The sequence below is a fragment of the Chelonus insularis genome, unplaced genomic scaffold (assembly GCF_013357705.1).
Source record: "Chelonus insularis isolate UGA/USDA-ARS -01 unplaced genomic scaffold, ASM1335770v1 contig_160_pilon, whole genome shotgun sequence".
Classification (NCBI taxonomy): domain Eukaryota; kingdom Metazoa; phylum Arthropoda; class Insecta; order Hymenoptera; family Braconidae; genus Chelonus; species Chelonus insularis.
The window spans coordinates 248,355-261,930 of record NW_023276401.1 but is presented as its reverse complement, the minus strand read 5'-3'; the positions used below and the strand labels follow the sequence as shown (position 1 = coordinate 261,930).

The following is a 13,576-nucleotide window of genomic DNA, read 5'->3' as shown; positions in this document are numbered from 1 at the left end:
CTAAGTAAAAAAATCTAAACTATAAACAAATTTCAAGTTTTTTTCCATTGAACTGTTGATTTTTTTTTTCAATGAATTTACCTCTGTAAAAAGAAATGGTTAGTAGAAATAAAAAAAAATTGTTTTCAACTTATCAATTTCTTTATTTGAAAATTAATGAAAAATTGGAACTCATCTTTCCAAATACTTATTTACAATGATTATTATGAACAAGTGATTTACAATTATAAAATAATTATATTATGAGCATTGAATTCCAATTCAAATCAATGTTTGTGATGAAGACATCAAATTTTATTAAACAGGAAAAAGAATTCAAAACAAGTTGTCTAAGGTAGTAAACTATCAATTTATTTTGTAATAATAGAAATCAACTTTTTGGATTTTTGACACCCACACCTGTGCGTCGGAATTCACTTCTTTCTCTTAAATATTCTTGTTTACATTCTTCATTTAACTGTGCATCATGAAACCAATAATCTAAACATTTTACTAATTTATCTCTTTCTTCTGTACATTTAAAAGTTACTGCTAGTTTTGCTTCCTTGCCACATTTATTGAATGCTACAAATAACAAGTATGATTTTAATAATATTTATTCAAAAATGTCATGACAACTAGTGTATGTTATAAAACTACCTTCAACTTCTTTAATACATTTTATTTTCCTTGATTTTTCTCGAACTTTGTCTGGAATAAGGATGTTTGTTTCAACTTTTCTCAGTGATAAATCATCTGGATCGCCTATAAATTGAAAGGTAGGTTATATATCTGACTAAAATGAAAATAAAATGTTAAAATCAATAATTAATCCATTTTTACATTATTTATTAATCTATATCGAAACTTTTTTAATGTAATAATTTTTTTACCATAACCATGAGGTCCACCGGAAAGTTTTGATGATAAAACTGTTTTCTTCGTTCTGGTGTGTTCAGCCATGGTGGCTGCCATTTTTTCCCCACAATCCTTCATGAGCTTGCAAATTTGAGGTTGTCACAATCGTTTGAATAGGAGTCTCATTTTTATTCTTACAAGTAAATAAATAATTATTTGGTGTTAATTATTAAATAAATATATTATAATTTCATCAAACTAATATAAAATTTACTTAACTATTTATAAATATTATCTAAAACTTCCCATTTGTCTTTAATTTTCAACGCATCGAATTTGAACTGTCACTACAAAAGTTAACCTCTATGCTCTTACAAGCTTTAACTATTTTTAATTAAAATATCTGAGTTTTAGCAAAAATTAATTATCATTTTCTTTTATTATAGCAAACGTTACATAAAATAAATCATCATGGATAGATTATTGCGATTAGGAGGAGGAATGACTGGGTTAAATCAAGGACCTGCTCCTTCAGATGCTCCGGTTGTTGATACTGCCGAGCAAGTACGAAATTACCACTGTTATACTTCAAACAATTATTCAAAGATTATAATTTACTAATTATTTACATTAAAGGTATACATATCCTCATTAGCATTATTAAAAATGTTAAAACATGGTCGTGCTGGAGTCCCGATGGAGGTTATGGGTTTGATGTTGGGAGAATTCGTAGATGATTATACTGTTAGAGTTATCGATGTTTTTGCAATGCCTCAAACAGGAACTGTAAGTTATTATAATCTTTAATAACTTTAATTATTCAATGAAATTTTTACATTAAAAAGCTTTTATTGTTTCATAACTTTAGGGTGTGAGTGTTGAAGCTGTCGATCCAGTCTTCCAAGCAAAAATGTTGGATATGTTGAAACAAACTGGAAGACCCGAAATGGTTGTGGGATGGTATCATTCACATCCAGGATTTAGTTGTTGGTTGTCTGGTGTTGATATCAATACACAGCAATCCTTTGAAGCGTTAAGTGAACGTGCTGTAGCTGTAGTGATTGATCCAATTCAATCAGTTAAAGGGAAAGTTGTTATTGATGCATTTAGGTTAATCAACCCTAATATGATGGTGAGCTAAATGATTTTAGTTTCAAATTTTTCTATAGTTTTCAAAATAGACAAATGTCACATATTTAATCTGCTCTTTCGTTGCAGGTTCTCGGCCAAGAACCTCGGCAAACTACCTCGAATCTGGGACATTTACAAAAACCGTCCGTACAAGCTTTGATTCATGGTTTAAACCGTCATTATTACAGCATTAGTATTAATTATCGTAAAAATGAATTAGAACAAAAAATGCTTCTGAACTTACACAAAAAAACTTGGATGGATGGTCTAACTCTTGCTGAATATTCGGAGCATAGTAGACTAAATGAACAAACGGTAGCTGAAATGCTTGAGCTTGCCAAGAATTACAATAAGGTAAGAATTAAATTATAATAATAATTTCAATTTTAACAGTAATTATCTTAATTTTATTATCTCATAATTTAAATTTGTATTTATAGTCATTGGAAGATGAAGAAAAAATGACACCAGAGCAACTGGCGATTAAGAATGTTGGCAAACAAGATCCAAAACGGCATTTAGAAGAGAAGGTTGATATGCTTATGTCAGTAAATATTGTCCAATGTCTTGGAGCAATGCTAGACACAGTTGTCTTCAAATAATTTACTTATTTACGTGCAGAACATACACATAATATTTGATTAATAAAACTAAAACATATACATCTTTTTTTAAATCATTTTTTATTGAAAATATTATCGTCTTTGAAAAATGTTCTTTATTCATTAAATCAAATAAATCTTTCATATATATTTATTACAAAAAGTGTAATTTAAAAAAAAAAGCTTTCAATCTATATGATTCATTTATGTATGAGACATATGCCAACTTTTTTATTCAAAAATGTCATAAAAATATAATTATTTCAAAATTTTTCCAGATATAAGACGTTCTTACATAATTACTTAGCATCTATTTACAGCAATTGCAATGAAGGAATGATGATTAGGTTGACATAGGCTCTTCACTTTTACTTTTTTTCTTTTTCTTCTTTTTCTCTTTTTTAGATACATCCTATAATCGAAATATACAAAATTAATAACCAAATTTCCAATAAAAAAATCGAAAGTAAATTATTAAACTTACAGTTGCTTCTCCTTCAGTCTCTGTCGGTCCAGCTTCACTGATACTATCTTCTTTCTTTTCTTTCTTCTTCTTTTTCTCTTTCTTTTCCTTCTTTTTATCCTTTGGTGATAAAAGATCAACATCCATTCCTTCGGATTCCTGCTTAATACTCACATCAGCAGGTTCCTCAGTTACTGGCTCACTATCTTCATGTTTACGTTTCTTTCCAGCTAGTGGTTCTGATTCTTTAATCCCATTTTCTTCTTTCTGCAATAGATTTTTTTTAATGGTTTTCATTCTTTTGATTAACTCGGGTGGTAGAATAAAATTACAAGAATATTTACCTTAACTTCAGAATAATCAGCATAGGAAGAAAGCCAATCTGCAGGCGTATTTTCATTAGGCTTGCCGTGCTTATCTAATTTTCCTTCAATGATCATTCGTTTTTTCATAGATGCTTTTGGTCCTAGACCCCATTTCCTAGGATACGCATCTCTTTCCATTATGACTCTCTTAATTTTTGCCACAACTCCATGATCACAAGCTGTCATTGTTGGAGATGTCATCAAGGCAATGGCCAAAGCAACAGCTTCTCCTTTGGTAGTTACAATGACTATCTCTTGGTTCAATTCTATACCATCATCATACATCAACACTCCGGGTAACATAATTTTAGCACCATAACAAATTGCATTCACCTAAAAAACATAAAAATAAACATTATGTTTTTAATTATTTTAAATAATCATCCATAATTGTTCATTTTAGACATTTAATAAAAAAATACTAACCGCACTGTCTTTCATAATAATTCTTTTATGATTAACAAGAAGAGCTTCGAGAGGTTTAATAACCCTTCTCAAATAAGATTCGTCTCCATGGTTTTCATAAAGCCATTGAGCATCAAGAATATCGTGCATAGTCACCATATTGTCTTCTTCACTTTGAACTCCTGATCTATTTCTACGAAGCTCTTGCATTTGTGCTCCAGTGCCGAGGAAAAGACCTAAATGAACGCATATCGTTCTAACATAGGAACCAGCCTCACATTTAACTTTGAAAATTCCCATATTGCGCTCAGAATCATAATCGAGGAGCCAACTGTCATAAACAGTTCTGACACGAAGCTGTCTCTTTACAGCAGAAATTAGCGGAGGCCTTTGAAACAGCGCACCGCGTAATCGTTCCAGCGCTTGTTTGATCTAAATCATTATAATTTAACGTTAAGGAAATTGTTATGGTATTTGAACAATCCTTTTCTTATTGGATTATAAATAAATGTGATAAAAAAAGTAGAGATTTAATTTTACCTTTTGAACATTTTCTACAGCCGAGTGGAGTTTGAATACTGCAATATATTCTTTTCCAGCAGATTGCTGGGACTTTGCTAGCCTAGTAGCTCTATCAATACAAACTATTAGACACCCTGATACTTTAGGATCCAAAGTACCTGAATGTCCAGTCTTTTCAACTTTTAAAATCCTCTTTATCCAAGCCACGACTTCATGGGATGATGGATTAGAAGGTTTATCTAGATTTATACATCCTGATTTGATGTATTCTCCTATAGGTCGATGAAGTGGTGTTGTACCACTTGTCAAAGGTGTAAAATGTTTCGTACGAGTCAACATTTTATCGAAATTCTGGAAAATATTAGATATCATTCAATAGAAGTATCATTACAAAATAAATTTAACGTTAAAATTAAATACAAACCTTGAATAGTAAAGGCCAATCTTTACATTCAAGTTTAGTTGGGGCATCCGATGGCTCTATTTCACATTTCATTGCTACTTGCAACTCTCCCAACGACTTCTTCTTACTTTTCTTCTTTGCTTTTTCTGAAAATGTATTGGAGTCATTGTATAACATAACCTTAAAAAATTTATCTAACAAAGTAAACATTTACAATAATTGCCAATAAATAAAAACAAAAATTGTTATTAATATAAATAAAAGTAATTTTCATTATTATTTATAAGTATTTTCAGTGATAAATATCATAAAAATGTGAACGGAGCACGTGTTTACAGTGGCATGTGACGCGGAAAGTAATTCACTAAGAAATTAAAGTCGAAAAAAAATATCAACTCAAATTAAACAATAATTAAATATATGATATATTAATAATTTTTATCAACAGTTAACTAATTACTTTATTATTTTTATTGTTAACTAACCAATTTCTGCCATCGTGATGCTGTTAAAAACACGTGTTTCAATGGCGACTAAACTCAAAACAGTGTACGACCAGAAAGAACCGGCATATCAATATGCTATAGTATCGACACCCATTAAAAATGTTTCCGTGTTTAAACCACGTGGCAGCACAGTAAATTTTTCAACCAATCGGTGTTCATTCTTGAGAAAGTCCCGCAACGTAAAACTTCATAACCTTCAAATAGACGGGGATAAAGGAAGGTTGATAAAATAAATGAAGATCAGAAAGTTTTTTTATTATTTAAATTTTTTTTATTTTATAATGTTTTATGAAAAAAACTAAAAATGATCCAAGTTTTGCAGTTGATCAATATAAAGAAATTTTAATTCAAATTTTATGCTATTAAGTCGTTTCTGACTATTTTACGATGTGTTTTCGGCAATTGTCGAAAAAAAAAATGACTTTGTTTATATAATTTAGTTATTATCGTCCATTTTTATAATATCATTCTACAGCGCTATAAAATAATAAGTTTTATAAGAAAAACAAATAACGATAACTTTCTGAATCATGGCAAATGAAGTTATATATTTATCATCGGATGATGAAAACATGTCTAAAAAGGTTCGTATTCAATTACCTTTGAAAGTGACATCAATTTATATTCTTTCTTTTAAATAATTAGTATCTTATAATTAATATAAATTTTACATTTATAGTCCGATCATATAACCATTAAACAGTCATCTTCTCAAAATTCTTCTATCAAAGAAAATAATGAGAAAAAAAGAAAATTATCTTCAACATCTGTCAATTCATCAGCAACATCAGAATCATCTGAGAAATCAGTGAAAAAAAGAGTTTGCCTGCAAAGTCAACCATTTGAAAAAAAATCACATAGTATAAATAGTAATAGTGAATTATTATTAAATAATGCACAACCGTCAACTTCTGGTTTGCAAACTGTCGAAAAAAAGACAAGCCCAGGTCTTGAAGTGCAACAACCACTATTAGTTATTAAAGAAAAACATCCTGTAAATATATTAAATGGAAATGAAGATTTATTCGCCGCATTCATAGGGCAAATATTTCAAAGAGATCGTAGCGATGATATGGTAAAAATTGTTGAAAAATTAAAAAGACGTTATGAACAACTCGATCCTGTTTATGCTAAATCCGTAGCATTCGCAGATTTACTTAATGAAAAAAGAGAAATTCTTTTAAATCAAAATAGTGTATTATTTAGACACATAGCCGAAGTTAATGAAGAAATGAAAAAACGAAAATTAGGTAAATGCAAGTACAATGATTTTAATAGCCGTCCTGCTATTACTGTTCATGATAATGAATCAGATGCAAATGAGAACGAATCTGAAAAAGAAGTCTTTGATGAGTATCGTGAAATGGATCAAAGAAGGAAAGAAAAAATTAAAGCAATAGAGAAATGTATGGAAGTCGTTCAGAAAAGAATCAACAAGCTGGAAGCAACTGAAGTTGATTTTGACGATGAAATGGATAGTACTTTTATGAAAACAGAAAAATATAAAAAAAGAATGGTCGAATTATATAGTCTATGGTGTAGATATACAAATAATGACGAAACCGCCAATCGATCTTATTTACGACCAAAACATTTCAATAAACTTACAGGAATTGTTACTGTTGATCAGGCAATCAATAGTTTTATTAATTCAAAATTAGAAAAAAGAAGAAAAAAACAAACCAAGAATAATAGTGAGATATTTCCAGATTATATCGATATTTTAAACGTTGTTCATAAACACAATGTTCAGAATAATTTAGGTATGGATAAAAGAGCAGAAAGAGAAGCAGGTAAATAAATAATAATTTATTTATTTATTAGAAAAAAATTCAAATTTATTTATTATTATTCATATCTTTTGTTCCTTTTTTACAGCTAAAAGTGCTTTTACCAAACTAGGTGAATATCTGCAACGTGTGCGAAGAGAAGATTTATTCGATAGTTTTTCTACTTTTTATGAAAATGACGAAGATCCAGTAAAAAAAGATTCTGAGTTGGCACGTAAATTTTTGGAAAATCGAACAATAGGTGAGAAGAAAATGAATGCAATTTTTGACGAGTATACCAAAAAACAAGAAGAGCTTAAAGAGAAAAGAAACGATCAAAAAAATCATCATGGTAACTCGGAAAGTGATAATGATGATGGTGATAAAAACAGTGAAGATGAAGATGACGACGACGATGATAATGATGATGATGATGATGATGATGATGATGATAATGATGATGAAAGAGACGTAAGTGATGCAGAACTCATGGACATTTCTGATGACGAATTAGAAACTGACAAAGTGGCAGTAGTCAATGATAGTGAAAAACAAGCAAATTCTTTGTCAAAGACTGAAGATAAGTCAGAGGAAAGTATTGTTGATAAACCTGACGAAAAAAAAAATCATGATAGTAAAAAAAAAGATGATAATAATGATGATGGTGATAGGAATAAAAATGAAGAACCTGTACCAACCATTAATCATATGGAGAACGAACGAGATATAGTGTCAACAAAAAATTCTGAATCAAATACTGAAACTGAAAATCAAGGTTTGTCATAAGTTTCTTGTAGTTTTTTGTAACAAGAAGTGATCATAGTTATTTACTTAATCAGCGTTTTATACTTTTATAGTTAATAAAGTTCATGAAGAAAGTGGGGATAGTAATGAAGCTATAAATGAGCAACCTATATTAAAACTACGATCATTTGCAAAGCCACCGACGTATTGGCAAAATTCTCAAGACGGAGAAAGTAATATTAAGAAGAGTGAACAGAGCTCATCAAATGGACCAATTGAAGTTATTGATATTGATGACTCTGATGAACCACCGACAAACAAAAGTACGAACAAACAACAGGTGAACGCTAAAGGACCGCGAATAGTGAAAATAATTCAAAAAAAGGTGCGAGTGAAACCATTTCAGAAAAAGGCAATAATAATTAAAAATACAACAGATCCAAAAGCTATAGTACCAACACAACATGTGCGTATTCTCCCGTTAAATAAAACCCGAAATTTAAATGTTACAATATTGAAACCTAATATAACGGTGATAGGAGCTACTTCGAAATCAAATAGCAGTATAGTTCAATCACCCGCAGTTTCCACTACTGTAAATAGAGTTATAAACCCTATGGCCAGAGAAAATTCAAATAGCCAACAATTAGTTAACATATTAGGTGTTGTATACCATGTAAATAACAAAATAGTGAATAAGTGAAATATTTTGTATTCTATTAATTTTATAATAAAATCAAGGGAACAGTTCAATGGATTTTATAAACGAAAGAAATTTATACTATTTCGATTAAATATTTAAATTAATGACAATTTTCGTTTGATACAGATTGATTGAAACATCGTAATATTCACTTATTTATATTTATTTTATCAAAATGAAATTTAGTTAAAGTTTTTGTTTTTTTTTTTCACTTTATATCAATTATTAGGATTCATAATTCATAATACTCATGATGATTTTGAACAACGAAAAACTAGGATCACTGAATTTTTCGACAATTTCAAAATGATCAATTTTCTCTCGAAGCAGAATGAATTCAACTTGATCTACGAAATCCATTAATTTCTGAAAAAAAATGCAATGTAAAAGACTCAATGTATTATAAATTGTTTCAATACTCTATATAATATTTACAAAATGAAATAAGGAGAAAAGGAATATATCTTACAAAAAGTGAAAGTATATTTTTTGTAATATTTCGAACAAGAGCTCCTAAGATGAAATATGTATATTATGAATTTATTATAAAACGTTGAAGCGTTTTTAACGAAAAATTTTATCACATACTTTAATATGTAATAAGTATAATAAGTTAAGCAATTTATAAAGGAATTTTTTAACATGTATTTTATATTAAAAAAATTATAAAATATGCTCTCACTTTTTTTTTTTTAATTTCAAATAAATATAATTTACCTTCGCATAATTTCTAGATTCATTAATAAATGTTGGAGCATCAGATTCCCCAACTACTACTAAAACTTTGATACCGTTTATAGGCTCGGTTTTACTCATATCTAAAGTATTGTAGCTGATAGTTTTAATCTCTTGTCTACAAAAAAATTTTGATGTTTATTTTACTTATTCATGATATGTAATTCATAATATTACATGCCTCTTACTCAGTCAATTTTAAGTCTTCATTAACACTAGTTTTCACCAACGGCTCAAGACTATAAATCCCACCAAGAAGAATAAGACCTTTAATCAACTGGAAAAGTTGTTGATGTTTCATTGACGTATGCCACTCGCGATCATACAGAATAGAAGCAGCAAGATGAGCTCCGGCACTGTGACCAGAAATCCAAATTGATTTGGTACCTGTTTTTTTACAATATTTCAAGATTGTCTCAATTGCGCTTCTGATCTCATTAACAATATCTGTCAATGTCACTGTAATAAATGCAAACAATATAATGTATTCATTTTTTTTTTTTTAATTGAATTATCTTTTAATTAATTCCATTTTCTACTGACCTGCTGGGCAGAGATCATATCCTACATTGATAACTTTGATGCCTTTCGATACAAAAGGTGATATGTGGAATCCAGCACTTTCTTTGTTGCATTCTCTCCAATATCCTCCATGAATAAAAACTAAAACTGGGGCATCTGATAACAATAGATTCTTTATTAAGAAGTTGGTTTATCACTTTGAATATTTTTATATAATAAATATAAACAAACTTTTCTTTTAAAAAATTGTATTAAATACCATTTGGCAAGTTTATCCCATAGATATCAAATTTCATGCGTTCCGTAGGACCATATGCTATGTCTATTTTACAGGGTATTGAACTTCTCGCTTTTTCAACCGCTTCAAAAAACAATTCAGTGAAATAAATAACAATTAACTAAAGTATTTACGAATTTTATTTTATTTGCATAGTACTATATACTCTTATTACCTTTTTTAGACAGGTCAAGAAATTCATCATAACTCTCTGAATATCTATTACTCCAAACACTTGGATTATATGCTTTATCAATTTCCTAAAAAAATGTTCATTACAGAAAGTTTTGAATCATTAAATAAATTCAATAATATTAAATACAAACCGGGTCAATAGGCATTTTATTTAAACAATGAAAAAAAATTTATAAGATATTTGTGAACTTATTATTCTCTCAATTATGTAAACCGTAAAATAAATTTATAAGCATAAGAATGCAAGTTACGATGCAAGTGCATTAAATGCAACTAGAGGTTTTAGGATTGGAAATAATATAACTTGATTTGTAACATTATATAGAACGCGCCTTTTTTTTCATCGACATGATAAAATAGAAATTTTAGTTATCACATGAAGTAGAGCGGGAAAAAAGAGGGCGTTAATGATGTCAAGCAATTAATGGAGCATTATTATCCAAAACATAAACAAAAACTGTTTATTTGGCAACGGCTGATTAGGATAAATTCATGTTCGGTTTCGGGAAATGGTTGTAGTTCTTTCTAAATTAAAAAAAATGAGTGGTTATCTTTGTAAAAAAATTATAATCTAATTTTGTGCTCCAGTTTTGTTGTTGCGCAGAGTAACGTTGTGTTTATTTATTATTTACGTCGGCTTTTCTTTGACGTAAATCTAGACCATAGAATAGTATTCTATTAGTTTATATTATTAATATGACAACTTTAAAAGGAATTTTTCCCGATCCCAGTAAGTATTTTATTTATAAAATTATTTCTAACCTCATTCTTGCTTGTTAAATTGAATAATTTATTGAGTTGTTGGTTTTCGTGATAATTAATAATCAATTAATTTTATTAGAACCTCCAAGAAAAAAAAACTATTTACAAGAAAATGTTAAACATCTTCGTCAAATGGAAAAATATAATCAATCTCAAAAGGAGGAAAAAGAAATTCAAAAATTGATGAATCAGAAACAGTTTAATAATAAATATCAAAACATTGCACCTAGAGTAAACTCCAGTCTTCGAGGACTAAGTGCAATATCTGGTGAAAATATTTCTAGGAATAAATCAAGAGCCAGTAGTCAATCTCTTGATAAAAAATCCAGTGCTCCAATTTTTAGTAAAGAAACTGTAATAAATAAGAAAAATTTATCTAAAAGTCAAACTAATTCCAATGTTAATAGTAAAAAGAAAAAAAGAGATCGACATAAACAAAATTTAGAGAAATCGAATAGTTTATCTGATGGTTTCTTACATTTAAAACTTAATAATGATTCTCCATTATACAGCTCTAGAAAAACAAAATATTCCAATCAAAGTATTCAAACATTAAACACTGATGAGATCGATGCTCTATATTCAGAAGGAGTAATAAGGTATGCTGTCATTAATTTATAGTATTAAAATGTTGATTAATTTTTTTTTACTATTATTGAAGATATCCATCGGGTAGAAGTCAAAGGAAGAGTCCAGATCCTAGTCCAGATAAAAATAAAGATCTAGATTTACAACTTCCTTTGAACATTGGAGATCAATCAACAACAGTGTCAGAGAAAAAAATAGAATCGTCTTCGTCGAAAGAAAATAAAGATTTTGTAAAACTCAATAAAGAAAAGACTTCTATAGCTACTAAAATAGCTGCTCATTTTAATAATGGCGTGATACCTACTAATTACCGCATGGGTGTTGTTCCTAAGTATGATAATAGGAGTAATAAATTTTTATTCTGATGTTTTTTTGGACAAAATCAACATTAATATTATATATTTTTTATGTGACTTAGGTATATTTTGGAGAGAAAAGAAGAATTGCAACAGAAGTTAGAAAAGGCTAAACTCGAAGCTATCAAGACTGATTGTCCACCAGGTCATATAATTCTACCTGATAATGAACGTAAAGAAACATTACGTATGTTGAAAAAAAGTAAGTCATTATGGATCAATAACATTTTTCTATTCTTCCGGTATATATTGATTTTTTCTGTGTATTGTTTAGGTTATCAAGATTATGTGAATGAGTTAAATAAAATGCCAATTAGGTCAGATACATTACGTTGCCAAAAGAAAAAAGCTGAAATTGAAAAACAGTTAAATAAATTAGAAGAAGGCATAAAACTTTTTTCCAGACCAAAAGTGTTTGTGAAAATAGATGAATAACAGTAATGAAACAAGTAGGTCAATATATACTTTTAGCATAACTAATATTTTCCACAAAGTGCCTGCATTTTGATTACTTGCTTATGTGACTGTTCTGATCAATTCGTGAATACTCAAAAGACTTGTAAATAGTTGTACATTTGTAAGCAGAGAAAATCATCTAGTCTTGTTGGAATCTTATTGAGAGATTCAAGATTGCCAAAATATAAAAAACAGACTATTTTTGTGAATTTTTTCTGGTTAATTATATTTCAACAACAACAATAATATAAATTAGAACTATTATTAACAGTCATTATAATTGAGGAATTTTTTAAATAGTCAATCTGTTTCTTTTTTACAATTAACATCTATTATATGTAAAAATAATTCAGGATCAAAGTGGATTTTCTCTGAGTTGAAATACATTTCTTCATTGTCATACCACTCTTTTACATTAAAATTAGGGAAGAAAATTTTTATTTCCCTTTTCACAGACTCCGGCGAATCTTGAAATGAAAAAAATTGTGTTAAAAAATGATGGGACCAAACAAAATGTGTCAAATTTTTGTAAAAATACAATTTAAACATTCACCTGAACCATGTGTAGCATTTCTAGTGTCAGACAATCCATATTTCCCTCTAATTGTTTCAGGATGAGTGTATTGAGCTTCATATACTTTAGTGGGACCCATTAATTCTCTCCATTTACTAATTACATTGTCCCTGGCAAGAATATGTATATCAGAAGGTCCACTACACATAAATGTTACTAGTCGATTATAAAAGAATTTTTTTCTGTGATCTTCATAGAATAAAGAAGCTTCTGCTGGCGTTATGATTGTCCTATGAGATCGAACAATTTTAAAATCATTATTTATGATTATTTTTCGAATTTGCTGTAAGAAAAAAAAACAATATGTAATATATATGTAAATAGTTAATTGAATTAATAAGTAAGTTACATACGTCAAGTACAAAAGGATTTTTAATGACATGTGGCTTTAAAATAGCTAATGTCAATTGAAGAGAATTCTTCGATTTCATGTCTCATACATCAGCTATTTTGTTTGAAAATATAAATATTTGATATAAATATGTCAATTTTTAAAAACATAGTTGTAACACTTTTGAAAAACTATGATTTATACAATTATATTATCGTTAAACATAATTAAATTTATTGTTTAATTCAATAAAAATAAAAATGATGAAATCTTATTCATATTATAACCATCAAAAACACTAACCATCTAGCGGTGAAATGTGAAATTTTC

General features: G+C 28.7%; 7 protein-coding genes across 10 annotated transcripts; 3 read left to right on the top strand and 4 right to left on the bottom strand.

Moving 5' to 3' along the window:
• Positions 1 to 272: 272 nt before the first annotated feature.
• Positions 273 to 975, bottom strand: LOC118064093 (COX assembly mitochondrial protein homolog). Its single transcript, XM_035078479.1, has 3 exons — positions 873 to 975; positions 640 to 744; positions 273 to 564 (listed from the first exon to the last, which is right to left on the bottom strand). Exons 1-3 carry the CDS (start codon positions 973 to 975, stop codon positions 371 to 373), a joined length of 402 nt encoding a protein of 133 aa, XP_034934370.1. The 3' UTR covers positions 273 to 370.
• On the top strand, positions 909 to 2,618 carry Rpn11 (regulatory particle non-ATPase 11). Of its 2 annotated transcripts, none has more exons than XM_035078478.1 (6): positions 909 to 1,037; positions 1,284 to 1,401; positions 1,474 to 1,623; positions 1,706 to 1,969; positions 2,056 to 2,322; positions 2,409 to 2,618. In XM_035078478.1, exons 2-6 carry the CDS (start codon positions 1,309 to 1,311, stop codon positions 2,568 to 2,570), a joined length of 936 nt encoding a protein of 311 aa, XP_034934369.1. In that variant the 5' UTR covers positions 909 to 1,037; positions 1,284 to 1,308; the 3' UTR covers positions 2,571 to 2,618. The 2 variants fall into 2 exon arrangements, with proteins under 2 accessions (XP_034934369.1, XP_034934368.1); XM_035078477.1 differs by lacking the exon at positions 909 to 1,037 and adding an exon at positions 1,155 to 1,192 and having other exon boundaries at positions 2,409 to 2,570.
• Positions 2,619 to 2,632: 14 nt separating this feature from the next.
• Positions 2,633 to 5,283, bottom strand: Nop60B (dyskerin pseudouridine synthase 1 Nop60B). Its single transcript, XM_035078476.1, has 7 exons — positions 5,214 to 5,283; positions 4,750 to 4,874; positions 4,344 to 4,676; positions 3,825 to 4,235; positions 3,378 to 3,731; positions 3,055 to 3,300; positions 2,633 to 2,982 (listed from the first exon to the last, which is right to left on the bottom strand). The coding sequence occupies exons 1-7, from the start codon at positions 5,224 to 5,226 to the stop codon at positions 2,914 to 2,916; spliced, it is 1,551 nt and encodes a 516-aa protein (XP_034934367.1). The 5' UTR covers positions 5,227 to 5,283; the 3' UTR covers positions 2,633 to 2,913.
• A 129-nt stretch (positions 5,284 to 5,412) lies between these two features.
• On the top strand, positions 5,413 to 8,586 carry LOC118064059 (glutamic acid-rich protein). The gene is made up of 4 exons (XM_035078433.1): positions 5,413 to 5,818; positions 5,914 to 7,027; positions 7,113 to 7,778; positions 7,861 to 8,586. Exons 1-4 carry the CDS (start codon positions 5,765 to 5,767, stop codon positions 8,448 to 8,450), a joined length of 2,424 nt encoding a protein of 807 aa, XP_034934324.1. The 5' UTR covers positions 5,413 to 5,764; the 3' UTR covers positions 8,451 to 8,586.
• On the bottom strand, positions 8,444 to 10,451 carry KFase (kynurenine formamidase). Its single transcript, XM_035078437.1, has 7 exons — positions 10,311 to 10,451; positions 10,160 to 10,244; positions 9,967 to 10,068; positions 9,729 to 9,863; positions 9,374 to 9,644; positions 9,168 to 9,303; positions 8,444 to 8,816 (listed from the first exon to the last, which is right to left on the bottom strand). The coding sequence occupies exons 1-7, from the start codon at positions 10,323 to 10,325 to the stop codon at positions 8,676 to 8,678; spliced, it is 885 nt and encodes a 294-aa protein (XP_034934328.1). The 5' UTR covers positions 10,326 to 10,451; the 3' UTR covers positions 8,444 to 8,675.
• A 139-nt stretch (positions 10,452 to 10,590) lies between these two features.
• Positions 10,591 to 13,073, top strand: LOC118064060 (uncharacterized). Of its 2 annotated transcripts, XM_035078436.1 has the most exons (6): positions 10,591 to 10,909; positions 11,021 to 11,540; positions 11,603 to 11,860; positions 11,948 to 12,087; positions 12,160 to 12,334; positions 12,955 to 13,073. In XM_035078436.1, the coding sequence occupies exons 1-5, from the start codon at positions 10,876 to 10,878 to the stop codon at positions 12,318 to 12,320; spliced, it is 1,113 nt and encodes a 370-aa protein (XP_034934327.1). In that variant the 5' UTR covers positions 10,591 to 10,875; the 3' UTR covers positions 12,321 to 12,334; positions 12,955 to 13,073. The 2 variants fall into 2 exon arrangements, with proteins under 2 accessions (XP_034934327.1, XP_034934326.1); XM_035078435.1 differs by lacking the exon at positions 12,955 to 13,073 and having other exon boundaries at positions 12,160 to 12,899.
• On the bottom strand, positions 12,554 to 13,408 carry LOC118064062 (nucleoside diphosphate kinase 6). 2 transcript variants are annotated; one of them, XM_035078439.1, is made up of 3 exons: positions 13,269 to 13,408; positions 12,895 to 13,145; positions 12,554 to 12,808 (listed from the first exon to the last, which is right to left on the bottom strand). In XM_035078439.1, exons 1-3 carry the CDS (start codon positions 13,295 to 13,297, stop codon positions 12,642 to 12,644), a joined length of 447 nt encoding a protein of 148 aa, XP_034934330.1. In that variant the 5' UTR covers positions 13,298 to 13,408; the 3' UTR covers positions 12,554 to 12,641. The 2 variants fall into 2 exon arrangements, with proteins under 2 accessions (XP_034934330.1, XP_034934329.1); XM_035078438.1 differs by having other exon boundaries at positions 12,895 to 13,198; positions 13,269 to 13,403.
• Between the last annotated feature and the right edge of the window lie 168 nt (positions 13,409 to 13,576).

Bases quoted from the DNA above. Each gene is read 5' to 3' on its own strand.
- LOC118064093 (XM_035078479.1), bottom strand. From the start codon at position 975: ATGAAGGATTGTGGGGAAAAAATGGCAGCCACCATGGCTGAACACACC. The intron at 745-872 runs GTAAAAAAATTA...TTCAATTTATAG, and splicing joins CGGTGGACCTCATGGTTATG to GCGATCCAGATGATTTATCA. The intron at 565-639 runs GTAGTTTTATAA...TGTTATTTGTAG, and splicing joins ATGTATTAAAGAAGTTGAAG to CATTCAATAAATGTGGCAAG.
- Rpn11 (XM_035078478.1), top strand. From the start codon at position 1,309: ATGGATAGATTATTGCGATTAGGAGGAGGAATGACTGGGTTAAATCAA. The intron at 1,970-2,055 runs GTGAGCTAAATG...CTTTCGTTGCAG, and splicing joins TAATCAACCCTAATATGATG to GTTCTCGGCCAAGAACCTCG. The intron at 2,323-2,408 runs GTAAGAATTAAA...TTGTATTTATAG, and splicing joins TTGCCAAGAATTACAATAAG to TCATTGGAAGATGAAGAAAA.
- Nop60B (XM_035078476.1), bottom strand. The intron at 4,236-4,343 runs GTAAAATTAAAT...ATAATGATTTAG, and splicing joins CTGTAGAAAATGTTCAAAAG to ATCAAACAAGCGCTGGAACG. The intron at 3,301-3,377 runs GTAAATATTCTT...AATCTATTGCAG, and splicing joins CTGATTATTCTGAAGTTAAG to AAAGAAGAAAATGGGATTAA.
- LOC118064059 (XM_035078433.1), top strand. From the start codon at position 5,765: ATGGCAAATGAAGTTATATATTTATCATCGGATGATGAAAACATGTCT. The intron at 7,028-7,112 runs GTAAATAAATAA...CCTTTTTTACAG, and splicing joins AAGAGCAGAAAGAGAAGCAG to CTAAAAGTGCTTTTACCAAA. The intron at 7,779-7,860 runs GTTTGTCATAAG...ATACTTTTATAG, and splicing joins TACTGAAACTGAAAATCAAG to TTAATAAAGTTCATGAAGAA.
- KFase (XM_035078437.1), bottom strand. The intron at 9,864-9,966 runs GTATTTAATACA...TATTGTTATCAG, and splicing joins TGGGATAAACTTGCCAAATG to ATGCCCCAGTTTTAGTTTTT. The intron at 8,817-9,167 runs GTAAATTATATT...ATTTTTTTTCAG, and splicing joins AATCTAGAAATTATGCGAAG to AAATTAATGGATTTCGTAGA.
- LOC118064060 (XM_035078436.1), top strand. From the start codon at position 10,876: ATGACAACTTTAAAAGGAATTTTTCCCGATCCCA. The intron at 11,541-11,602 runs GTATGCTGTCAT...CTATTATTGAAG, and splicing joins TATTCAGAAGGAGTAATAAG to ATATCCATCGGGTAGAAGTC. The intron at 11,861-11,947 runs GTATGATAATAG...TATGTGACTTAG, and splicing joins CGCATGGGTGTTGTTCCTAA to GTATATTTTGGAGAGAAAAG.
- LOC118064062 (XM_035078438.1), bottom strand. From the start codon at position 13,346: ATGAAATCGAAGAATTCTCTTCAATTGACATTAGCTATTTTAAAGCCA. The intron at 13,199-13,268 runs GTATGTAACTTA...TTTTTCTTACAG, and splicing joins AAAATCCTTTTGTACTTGAC to CAAATTCGAAAAATAATCAT. The intron at 12,809-12,894 runs GTGAATGTTTAA...TTTCATTTCAAG, and splicing joins AAATGCTACACATGGTTCAG to ATTCGCCGGAGTCTGTGAAA.